The sequence below is a fragment of the Myxine glutinosa genome, chromosome 8 (genome assembly GCF_964187855.1).
Source record: "Myxine glutinosa chromosome 8, kmMyxGlut1.1, whole genome shotgun sequence".
Taxonomy (NCBI): domain Eukaryota; kingdom Metazoa; phylum Chordata; class Myxini; order Myxiniformes; family Myxinidae; genus Myxine; species Myxine glutinosa.
In genome coordinates this window covers 109,518,547-109,531,027 of record NC_136268.1, presented here as the reverse complement: position 1 = coordinate 109,531,027, position 12,481 = coordinate 109,518,547, and the positions used below count along the sequence as shown (strand labels likewise).

Genomic DNA, 12,481 nt, shown 5'->3' with positions numbered 1-12,481 from the left:
ACTCGGGTACTCTGAAAAGCCCGTTTATCGGGCAGCAATATATATACACATTTATGCCGGGGCGTTTGCCCGGGAAAACCGAGACCGGGCATGCCCGGGTGTCAAGGGCGAGTCCTGGAAAGGCGAGTCTGGACATGCCCGGGCGTCCTGGACGCGGCCTGGCAAGTCGAGGCTGGGCGTGCCCGAGCGCTCTGGGCGAGCCCTGGAAAGGCGAGAGCGGGCATGCCCGGACGCTCTGGGCGAGCCCTGGAAAGGCGAGTCTGGACATGCCCGGGCGTCCTGGACGCGGCCTGGCAAGTCGAGGCTGGGCGTGCCCGGGCGCTCTGGGCGAGCCCTGGAAAGGCGAGAGCGGGCATGCCCGGGAAAGACGAGACCGGGCATGCCCAGGAGGTTCGGGCGTGCCCGGGAACAGCGAGTCCGGGCATGCCCGGGAGAGGCGCGTCTGGGCCCGTCCGGACGAGCCCGGCATGGCGATTGCGCCATGGCCGCGTCCTGGCAGGTGCAAGGCGATTGTGTACATCCAGCGGGAACTGCTACACACGCCCCTCCAGAATCGACCTGCACCGGCAGGGTCAATTTAAGGGGGGTCCGGATGACCCGGCCGAAGCGACCCCTGGAGGGTCGTGGGGGGGGATCCGATCTGGTGGTGGGTGGTCGAGCGGGGGGAACTGTGGACGGGTGGCGGCCTCGCCGCGGAGGAAGGGCCAACCGTGGTGGTCGGTCGACATCCACGTGCGCCGGTTTGAGGCGGTCCACAGAGATCCGGTCCGACCGGCCGCCGATGTCGACGACGAAGGACTTGTCGCCCCGTCGCAGGACCCGTAAGGGCCCATCGTACGGCGGCCGGAGTGGCCCCCGGTGTGCGTCATGACGCACAAAGACGTACTCCGCTGTGCGAAGCGCCGGGGGAACGGAGGACTGGGGGCCACCGTGGCGGGACGTTGGCACGGGGGCAAATCGTCGGGCGGCCTCCTGGAGGTCCGAGCGCTGGTGTGCGGCGGACCAGGGACTGGTCGCGTCGGGCACGAACTCGCCCGGGACGCGGAGCGGCTGGCCGTAGACAAGCTCGGCGGCGGACGCCCGGAGGTCCTCCTTGGGGGCCGTGCGGAGGCCCAAAAGGACCCACGGCAGCCGGTCGGCCCAACCGTCGTCCTGAAGGCCGGCCATGAGGGCGGCCTTCATGGAGCGGTGAAACCGCTCGCACAACCCGTTGGCTTGGGGGTGGTAGCCCGTGGTGCGGTGCAGCGTGACCCCCAACGAGCGGGCGACCGCGCCCCAAAGTTCGGACGTGAACTGTGGGCCGCGGTCGGATGAGATGTCCGCCGGTGCGCCAAAGCGCGCGACCCACGTGGCGATGAACGCCTGCGCCACGTCGGCGGTGGTGGTGGAGGTGAGGGGCACGGCCTCCGGCCACCTGGTGGTCCTGTCCACCATGGTGAGCAGGTGGGTGAACCCCCGCGATGGGGGCAGGGGACCCACCAGGTCCACGTGGACGTGGTCGAAACGCCGTGCAGGCACGGTGAATGGTGCCAGCGGGGCCTGGGTGTGGCGGTGGACCTTGGCACGCTGGCAGGTCGTGCAGGCGTTGGCCCAGTCACAGACGTTCCGTCGAAGGCCGTGCCAGACGAAACGCGCCGACACCAGCTTCTGAGAAGCTTTCCGGCCCGGGTGAGAAAGGCCGTGGATGGAGGCGAAGATGCGGCGCTGCCAGGAAACGGGCACGATGGGGGCGAGGCTGGCCCTGGGAGACGTCGCAGAGCAGGACGGTGCCCGCGAAGGGGATGTCGGCCAGGCGGAGGCCCGTGTCCGCCGCCCGGAGGGCCTGCACCGAGGTGTCGGTGGTCTGGTCAGCCGCCATGAGCGCGAAGTCCACGCCGAGGTGGACCGCGTTCGCGCTGGCCCGAGAAAGACAGTCGGCCACGGCGTTGTCTTTGCCGGCGACGTGCCGGATGTCCGTGGTGAATTCCGACATGGCGGAGAGGTGGCGCTGCTGGCGGGCCGACCACGGCTCCGTGACTTTGGCCATTGCGTAGACCAACGGCTTGTGGTCGACGAAAGCCGTGAACGGGCGGCCCTCCAGGAGGTGTCGGAAATGGCGAACGGTGAGGAATAGACCGAGCAGCTCGCGGTCGAACGTGCTGTATTTTAACTCGTTCGGCCGGAGTTGCCGGCTGAAAAAAGCGACTGGCTGCCAAACCCCGTCCACCCATTGTTCATGGACGGCGCCCAACGCGTAGTTGGAGGCGTCCGTAGTGAGGGCGATGGGCGCGTTGAGCACCGGGTGAGCCAGCAGCGTTGCGTCGGCGAGGGCCCATTTTGCGCTCGCGAAGGCCGCGTCCATGGCCGCGGACCAAACGATGTCATGCCTGGCCGGCTTGCCCCGGAGGGCCTCATAAAGGGGCCGCATGAGCTGAGCAGCGCGGAGCACGAATCGGTGATAAAAATTCACCATGCCGAGGAACTCTTGTAGGGCTTTGATGGAACGGGGACGCGGGAACGTGGTGATGGCTTCGACCTTGGTCGGCAGCGGCACGGCCCCGGTCTTGGTGATGCGGTGGCCCAAAAAGTCAACGGTCGTCGTGCCGAAGTGGCATTTGGCCGGGTTGACAATTAAGCCGTGCTCGCTGAGGCGACCGAACAGTGTTCGGAGGTGGAGGAGGTGCTCGGCGCGGGACGTGCTGGCGACGAGGATGTCGTCCAGATAGACGAAAAGAAATGGCAGGTCGTGCAGCACGCCGTCCATCAAGCGCTGGAACGCCTGGGCCGCGTTCTTGAGGCCAAACGGCATCCTCAAAAATTCGAACAGGCCAAACGGCGTGATGACGGCCGTCTTCGGGACGTCGGCCGCCCGGACAGGTACCTGGTGGTATCCCCGTATCAGGTCAATTTTTGAAAATATTACCCGTCCCGCCAAACGGGCGGAAAAGTCCTGGATGTGCGGGATCGGGTACCTGTCGGGGGTGGTAGCATCGTTGAGGCGGCGGTAGTCGCCACACGGGCGCCATCCACCCCCCGGCTTTGGCACGATGTGCAGTGGTGAGGCCCACGCGCTATCGGAGCGCCGCACGATGCCGAGGTGCTCCAACTCGTCGAACTCGGCCTTTGCCACGGCGACTTGGCAGGGTCGAGGCGGCGGGCCCTGGCGTAGACCGGCGGGCCCGTAGTGGGTATGTGGTGCTCGATCCCATGCCGCACTGCGACGGCCGAAAACGTCGGCCGCGTGAGGGCCGGGAATTCCGCGAGCAGGCGAGCGAACTCGTTCGCCGTCAGGAGGGCGCACGCCAGTTCGGTCGGCGCAGAGCTGCTCATCGTGCACGCCAGGGAGCTGAAGGTCTCGGCGTTGACAAGGCGACGTCGTCTGACGTCGACCAGCAGCCCGTGCGCGCAGAGGAAGTCGGCGCCCAGCAAAGCCATGGGGACGCAGGCGGTCACAAAGGTCCACTGAAAGCGCTGGCTGCTGAAGCAGAGGGTGACGTCGCGCGGGCCGAAAGTGCGTATGGCCGAGCCATTCGCAGCGACCAAAGAGGGGCCGCAAACGGCGTCCCGCCTGTCCTGCTCGGAGGTGGGTATGACGCTCAGTTGGGCGCCGGTGTCACAAAGGAAACGCCGCCCGGACGCTGTGTCCCGAATAAAAAGCAAGTTGCCCGAGTGGCCGGCACTCATGGCTGGGAATGAACGCCGGCCCGGCCGTTTCCCGACTTGCCGAAAGTGCACGGGGGTCGGCACGTCCGAGCCTTGTGTCCGAACCTGGCATGGTAATAACACCACGCCTGGTCAGGTGGAGGCCCCGGCCGTCGTGTCGGAAGTGGTTGGCGCGGCGTGGCGGCCGCCAGTTGCACCGGCAGTTCGGCCTCCAACCGCGCAGGGTGCTCGGGCGTCGTGGGCGTCGCCTCGGATGGCGGCAGGCTCCAGGTAGCCGCTCCGATGTGCTGGCCCGCCGAGGAGATCTTATCGGCTTCCCTGGCAAGGGCGCGGGGATCTGTGATCGACGTGCCAGCCAGGGCGAGGCGTACCGCGTGAGGCAGCTGGCGAAGGAACAGCTCGCGGAACAGAAAATCCTGAGAGTGCTCACCGAGCAACGAGAGCATATAGTCCATGCGCTCGGACGGGCGCGTGTCGCCGAGCTCGGGCAGGTCGAGCAGGCGCCGTGCGCGTGCCGCCGGCGAGAGGGCGAAAGTGTCGAGGAGGAGCGTCTTCAGCGCGTCATACTTGTCAGCAGCCGGCGGGTGCTCGAGGAGGCTCAGGGCGCGGGCTGCGGTGGCGGAACCGAGCGCTGCCACGACATGGTGGAAGCGGGTGTCGTCCGCGGTGATGCCTCGCAGGGCGAACTGGGAGTCCGCCTGGGCGAACCAAACAGCCGCGTGAGCCTCCCAGAAGGTAGGCAGTTTAAGAGTCACTGCCGTGTCCATGTCGGTTGGTCACCAGTGAAGGAGCTGCGCTCCAACGCGAGTCGAAAGAATTGACGCGACCAAAGATGGAAATTCGTCCGAGTTGCTTTAATGCACGTATCAAACTCGGGTACTCTGAAAAGCCCATTTATCGGGCAGCAATATATATACACATTTATGCCGGGGCGTTTGCCCGGGAAAACCGAGACCGGGCATGCCCGGGTGTCAAGGGCGAGTCCTGGAAAGGCGAGTCTGGACATGCCCGGGCATCCTGGACGCGGCCTGGCAAGTCGAGGCTAGGCGTGCCCGAGCGCTCTGGGCGAGCCCTGGAAAGGCGAGAGCGGGCATGCTCGGACGCTCTGGGCGAGCCCTGGAAAGGCGAGTCTGGACATGCCCGAGCGTCCTGGACGCGGCCTGGCAAGTCGAGGCTGGGCGTGCCCGGGCGCTCTGGGCGAGCCCTGGAAAGGCGAGAGCGGGCATGCCCGGGAAAGACGAGACCGGGCGTGCCCGGGAGGTTCGGGCGTGCCCGGGAACAGCGAGTCCGGGCATGCCCGGGAGAGGCGCGTCTGGGCCCGTCCGGACGAGCCCGGCATGGCGATTGCGCCCTGGCCGCGTCCTGGCAGGTGCAAGGCGATTGTGTACATCCAGCGGGAACCGCTACAATATAACTGTATTCCATAATACATTAGTCTAGATGGACATAGGGGTCCACGCGCCTCCCCCCCCCCCCCCCGGTTTTTTTTATGCCACCTGATTTTTCTTAATCCTCAAAGTGTCTACTTTCAGAATCTGCCAGGTATCAAGCTGAAATAATGTCCAAAAGGCTTAATTTTTAACCCTTTATTGCAACTAACCCGAAACCGAAAAAAACAAATTGATGTAGAAAGAGGCATAACTTTTGAAGTAAACAACATACAGAGACAAATTAATACACTTTTCCATACAATTCTGACCCCAGGAATTCAATGGGATGGTTATTTTAGACATTTGACAACATTTTGACTCTATTTCTGGACAAAAACAGCAAAAAATGCCAAAAATGTGTGTAACCAACTATCCTTTCATTTTTTCAAGCGCATAGGGTGAATTTTTGTTCACCACCAGTTTTTTCTTAATCATTTAAGTGTCTATTTGAAGATTATATTGGGTGCCAAGCTGAAATAATGTCCAAAAGGCTTCATTTTTAACCCTTTATTGCACCAAACTCAAACCTGAAAAATCATAGTATTATATAAAGTTGCATAACTTTTGATGTAAACAACTTGCAGAGACAAATGAACACATTTTCCATACAATTCTGACCCAAGGAATTCTTTATTACTAATTATGTATTGACATTCGACAACATTTTGACTCTTTATTGTAAAAAAAACAGCAAAAATACAGCCATGAATGTTAATAAGACAACTATAGGCCTATGTTTTCATGTCACTACCAACTAGCTGACCTAAACTACTCATTGTCCTCATCATCACTGAAGAAATCTTCTAATTCGATTTCTTCCAACTCCAGCTCTTCATCCTCATGCTCGTACTCTCCATCCTCTTCACCCACATACAAGTTATTGTTGGCGTAATCAGCCACCTTGTCAAGAGCTGCCTGCTCTTCTGGCTCTGCTCTCTGAGCCAGTACCTCAACAAGAGAAGGAGGGAGGATGTCCAAATGGGTTCCAACACCTCCTCTTCTCCTGTCTTCTCCCAGCCCATGCCTGGATCACATGGTTTTGGGCTCTCGATTATTGCCTCGTCTGCTCTCTTATAGAAGGCTACTCTGTAGTTGGCTCGCTGCACATGTGGAATGAGACAGACCTTGGGGGGAGGCAGGCGTTCCAGGTCCACTTTTGACTTTGAGTCCAGGACTTTGTCAGCACCGACCATTATTTTAAGCATCTTCACTCGTACTGCGTCAACTGATGTCATCCGTGCTTGGCCATACATGATGCACGTGAAGCTCTCCATCTCCTGTTGTAGCTCATCTGTGACCAGCCAGTCTGCACCAAGCTGCCTGAAAGCGTTGTGGAGTTTGGGATTCTTCTGCAGCTTCTTCAGGGGATTCACCTTGCCTTTGCCTTTAAAAGCGCTGGTACAGTCCTCCCCAGTAAATACATAGAATCCCAGCAGGGTGCTACAGTAGTCAGGGCCCAGTGATTCAGACAGTTCCGTCACATTTATGAGTGTGCGATGTTTGCCAGAGCCGTGGTCAAGGTAGATGGAGAGGTTGATCCTGCTGGTATGGTAGAGGAGGATCATCAGAATGTCTGTGTCAGGTGTCCTCACCACACAGGACTTGTACCCCCATTTGACAGCCTGGTGGAGGTACAGGACAATACGGCTGTCTGTCTCCTCTTGGTTGGACCACAGTTCGTAGATCTCAGAAGTCTGCACCTGTAACAAATAAAGAAACTAAATACTACTACACAGTGTAACAAATAATACATATGACAAAAACTGCATGACTTAAAATGTTTAAGAGCCCAAATATGGTCTGCAATTGTACATGTGTGAAGTCGAGAATATTCACATTTCAAGAGCCATTTGGTCTATCTAGTATTGTAGAGTCTAAAGATGTATTTCAAAGCATTGTGTATAGGGTGACTGCTTAAGTCACGCATCTTCTGTCAACTTACTTTTTCATTTGTTGATGTTAAGTCATAGGATCTCCCGTCAACACACACCACTGCTTTCATGCTCTTCTCAATCCGGGATGCTGCCGCATTGCTCCCCCAGACCTTGAGAAGCAGGTCACATAGCTGCTTCTTGTTTAGCTCATTGCCAAGGAATGACTTAAAGTCATAGGGCCTGCGGGTGTTTGGACCATCAATTATGTACTTCTCAGTAGAGCCGCACCTGAGCCTCTCCTGGGCTTTGATGGAATCTGGCTGGTAGCAATCTGTGGAGAACACAAAATGGTGCTTGGCAACCATTTGGTCCAGGAGCTGCATGCAAATCTCTCCACAGGTTGGTGGGAGGTTGGACATCATGTGGAAGAGGGCATTTCCATCCTGTATTAAGAGGGCATCCTTGGGGTAAGGTACCTCTTCGTCCCTGTCCTGCAGCAGATGGTGAAGGATGGTGGCCTTGTTTGTTTTGGCAAAATAGCCATCCGGAGAGCCAAGGGCATGAGGAACAGGTGAGAGGGGATACCGCATGAGTTCCTCAAGGTTTATGGGCATCTCCATAATCTGCGATTTAACAAGCAGCTGAAAGGCGAGGTTGCTCTGCTCCTTGTATACAAAGAGCTGCAATGGAAAATAAAGAAATGAGGAAGGCATAAATACAACAGTTTAATTTTCTTTCTGAAGAATGTTTTTTTGTGTAATGAAATATGCAATTAGTATAAGTTGAATCAATATCCACCTTCCCCTGTGCGGATGTAAGGTTGACCCTCTTGCTGCAGTGATCCATCGTCCTGAGCTTAAGTTTCTTGAGGCGATCAAAGAACTCCTTCCTCTTGGAAACAAAGCGCTCTTGGATGAACTGCTCCTTGGCAGCCCTGCCTGCAGTCTCGGCCCGCAGCACGTCAGCCTCAACTTCTGGATCGATGGGAGCTCCAGATGCTAGGGAGTACAGTCGGTTTTTGTCTGGGATTCTCCAGGGGTTTGTGAAGCCCTTGATGGCAGAGATGACGCTCTGCACGGCCTCTTCAGACTTTTTGATTTGGGCAGGCTCCAGCTCACGGTGCTTGCCTGCCTTCGGCATCTCAGGGTCGTCAATCATGCCGCACATCTCAAGAGTAAGCTCATAGAGCTGAGCGCGGGCAGAGGTTGTGCGGCACCACTTCTGGTATGCGCCACAGTTGTTGAAGAGACCGAGTAGACCACCTGCAATGTAGAGAGGGAGAAGTTTGAATTTTATCATCACAACCAACATGAACCTGTAATTAAATATAGGTGATATATCTATCTATAATTCCAGTAATCTCTGTGTGTATGTTTGTTTGTATGTTTGTATGTTTGTATGTTTGTATGTTTGTCTGTGACCGCTGTTTCTCGACAACTACCGGTCCGATATACTTGAAACTTGCCAGGTATATTGCTGGGGACCCGAGGATGTGCCTTTTCAAGGTTTTAAATTAATCGCAGAAGTAGTTACCGAGCTATGTCCAAAAAACGATTCAACCAATCAGAGAGCAGCGAGCTATCACGTGTGCCGAACGTGGCGAACAGACTCTGCCTCGGATGGCACATTTGAGAGCGTATTCATTTATTTCCCGTCGGCAAACTATGTTGGCGCTATGTTGGCGTTAAACTATGTTTTAAAACTAATTAAAACTAATTTGCGATTCTTTCGCTTTCCTGCGATATGCGACCTTCCGGAGCTCCTGTGAGAGCGTGCGCCATTACGGATAGTACGGGTACGGGCATGCCATATGTTGGCGTTAAACTATGTTTTAAAACTAATTAAAACCATTTCATGTAAATAGAGGGGGGGGGGGGGGGTTGTCACTGTACTCGCAAGCCGTTCGCCGTTCGCTTTGGCGTTGCGAATGGACCAAAACATTTCATGAACCAAACCATTTCATGTAAAGCGTTCGCCGTTCGCTTTGGCGTTGCGAATGGACCAAAACATTTCATGAACCAAACCATTTCATGTAAATAGAGGGGGGGGATATAATTTTAGATATATATATAGTACGGGCATGCCCTAGTATATATAATATAGTTATTGTCTCTACACACTGACATACCTGAAGACTTAGCAAACCTCATGAATGTCTCCTCCATGGTCTTGTCCACTGCTGCGAGAGCCCCTGGGATCAGTGATCTTGCAACAGCTATGGCTCCAAGCTTGATGTAATCAAGAGCACCAGGATGGGAGAGGTCTATGTTTGTGAGAAAGGCCTCAAACCAGGTCAGGTACCTGTAGTAAATGAATAATAATTAAAGTTAATACTACAAGTAAGCTCCACTTACACATTTTTATATATCGAGTATTTAAGGGAATGAGTGTATAGATTACCTGGCGTAGTTGTGGCCATCATACGCAAAGAAGAGATCTGCCATGGCACCGTTGCAGTGATGGAAGAGCTCGAAATCGTTGGTTTTCACAGCAAAATCCATCATGAAGACCAGCCTTGCATGATCCATCACAGAGAGCCAGAACATGCCCGTTTTGCCCAGGTGGCCCCTGCGTACCTTGTCTTGGTATCGGAGGAACTGATCAATCAGCTTGAGCAGTGCGGGATCCTTCAGAGTGGAGTCAAGGCTCTCAGAAGTGCAGCAGTGGATGAGGTTGATGAGGGTCTCGTATGGGTGGTCTGGTTTCTCCTCCTCCAGGAAAACATTGAACAGCAACCGTTCAAGTGCCTCTGTGACCACCTTCAGACTGAAGAGAGCCTTGGCATATGACTTCCCGCTCAGGATGCTTTTCAGGCAACCACTGGTTGCGAGGCCAGCTTCTATGAGGATCTCAGCGTAGCCAGCTCCAAGACACTTGCGCCCAGTGAGCCTGCCCATGTAATTCATGGCCGTGTGAAACTTGCCAATGAGGATCACATGCTTACTGAATTCCTCCCCATACTTCCATACTATAGGACAGGCCTTCATGACCACTCCCAGGTCAAACGTGTTGATAGTGTATGGCTGTCCAACCTCCTCCGTTGCTGCCTCGGACCTCTTGAGTAGCTCATACACCACTGCGTTGTCTGTAATGGGCTGGTTGATGGGGGTGTAAAAGTCAATTGTAGATTTCCTAGGAGGCACTTTCCCTGTGCTTGAAATAAAACCACCAAATCCAGGAACCTGCTGCTTGCCCTGGCTGCTTAACCATCTGCAGAGGAGATGGGCGTTGTACTGCAACATTGAGGCATCATATGACTCTTGGTTTTCAGCAGGAGGGGTAAGGTTGGCCTGCATGGGGAATTTGGGGCCAACTCTTTTGAATGCCAGCTCTGGCAGCGTCTCGGGAGGCGTGATCTTAAGGCTTCTCATCTTGGATGACCTGTCATAGAGAGGAAGGGTCCTGTTCTTGGTGCTCACATGGCTCTCTTTCACCTCTTGAATCATGATTCCCCCGGCGCTGTTTACAACATTTGAGCCATGAACGTTGGTGGTGATTCTGTTCAGGTTGTCCCACTCGCTGTGAAAAACAGTGTTTCCCTCGCCGGTGATGATTTGAGGGGTCAGGTGGGTGGAAATCTCATCAAAAGCCTTGGCCATTGCTGTCTTAAGTTCCATACTGAAGTCATATGTCTCTGAGTGTCCTAGTCGTGAAAGGATGGTTGTGAGCTGCAAAGATAGAAAATTGCTTTATATCAATATCAAATACCTGTATCAAACACAGTAAAGCAATGACAATGTAGGACCTCATAAGCAGTAAATTAGCTGATTACTCACCTGTTTGCTTTGATAGAGGTGACGAAGTGTGGCACATAGGAGGATGTGCTTTGGAAGTTTCCACTTGCTGTTAGTTGCTGCTCAACACACATCTTGTGTAATCGAATAGACCAGCCTCTGTGTCCTTTCGCACTTTTCTCCATCAAGTATCCCGGTCACCACTGAGCTCAGAAATTGTACAAGATGCTCTGGAAGCAGCTCATCCATCTTCACAGCATCCAGCTCCTGTGCTGTTGGGGGCCATGGTAGCTCCTTTGACTCTTTGAATGCCTTTATAATGTGAGAATGGAGGGTGAGTGCTGCTCCTTGTAGTTGGTCAGCTGTTCCAAGTTTGTACGCACATCCAACTGCTTCATCTACAGTAATGCTAGAGCTGTATATGAAGCTCAACTCAATACAACCACGGTGGGGCACCTTGGAGAATGTGAGTTCACGAGATATGTCTTTGTCGCCTTGTAACCGTCTTGCCAATTTCTCACTGCGGTATTCAGGATTAGGAAAACCTTCACTTTCCAGTGTCTTCATGTACAAGTTGCGCAGGGATCTTAGCAGGACGACTTCTTTGCGTTCAATCACATTCCTAAGAATGTAATCCTTTACTACACAATAGGACTTGTCATGTGCTGCTATATTTCGGGCCTGCAGGCTGTCAATGTTGTCTGCTGCCTTTTCTGCCCTCTTCCTTCCACGCTCATGGTTTTGGTACTCACTATTGAAGTTGTTTCTGCAATATGGATGATACTTAGCTTCCATTGCAAAGAGGTCCTTGCCCTGCACCTTGCGATAAAGAGCTTCTTTCTTCAATTCCTGTGCCCTAGGTTCGATAACTTTCCAGGCTGGTTCCTTGTGTTTCCAACTCTGAAACGTTGTAAGCACTTCAGTCTTGCCCTTGAACTTGGTTAGTGCTTTGTCACAGAAAATACACTGATTTGGAAACAAGAAGGAACACCGAGCTTCTTCAGATTGACTTGACAGAGATTTGAGATGGCGCAGGGAGTCCTTTATCGATGATGATGATGATTCACCAGATAAAGAAGCCGTTGACACTTGTAAACGATCTAATTTCCCTGAGAAGCTTTTGTAGCAGTTTTGATGATAGCCAGTTTTATCCAAAGGCAAGCCCTCTAATGTCAATGGTATTTGGTCACAAATATTCTTCATGCGGTATGGTGAAGTGGCTGCTTCACAGAGTCTCATATCACGAATTCTTTGTAGATATAATAGCTTCTCGCTTTGCCCCCCATTGCATGCGTTGAACGCAGTAAAATTACCATAGACAGAAAGACTTGATACATGTAAAATACATGTTTGGGATCGAATTCTCTTTGGAGGCACTTCAGCTGTGATACAATGTTTCCTTTTCCCCATGGTCGGTATGTATGAAGTCATCAGCCTAAAAAAAAAGTAAAACATTAGCTAGCTACCAACTTATCCAGCTAGCTACCAACACTAGCTAGTCAAGAATACAATGTTTCCATTTTCCCATGGTTAGTGTATATACCTGTGGAATGCGCTCCCAAAAACTCTCAGAGATGCCCCCACCAGCTAACTCTTTCCACTGTTTTTATTGATTTTATTCCTTAGTTTTTTGTCGTCGTCCCCCGTCCCCCCCCCCCCCCCCTCCCCTAATAAAGTTGTTTTTATTTTTTGTTCTCTCTTGCCCCCCTGTAAAGCGTCTTTGGGTATTCAGAAAAGCGCTATATAAATCTGAGATATTATTATTATTATTATTGTTATTATTATTATATATAAGTAATCA

At 53.6% G+C, this 12,481-nt stretch overlaps 1 protein-coding gene across 1 annotated transcript; it reads right to left on the bottom strand.

The window, feature by feature from the left end:
* Positions 1 to 5,564: 5,564 nt before the first annotated feature.
* Positions 5,565 to 10,770, bottom strand: LOC137412997 (uncharacterized). The gene is made up of 6 exons (XM_068098357.2): positions 10,723 to 10,770; positions 9,347 to 10,614; positions 9,075 to 9,247; positions 7,745 to 8,208; positions 7,015 to 7,626; positions 5,565 to 6,772 (listed from the first exon to the last, which is right to left on the bottom strand). The coding sequence occupies exons 2-6, from the start codon at positions 10,561 to 10,563 to the stop codon at positions 5,876 to 5,878; spliced, it is 3,363 nt and encodes a 1,120-aa protein (XP_067954458.2). The 5' UTR covers positions 10,564 to 10,614; positions 10,723 to 10,770; the 3' UTR covers positions 5,565 to 5,875.
* Positions 10,771 to 12,481: the final 1,711 nt, after the last annotated feature.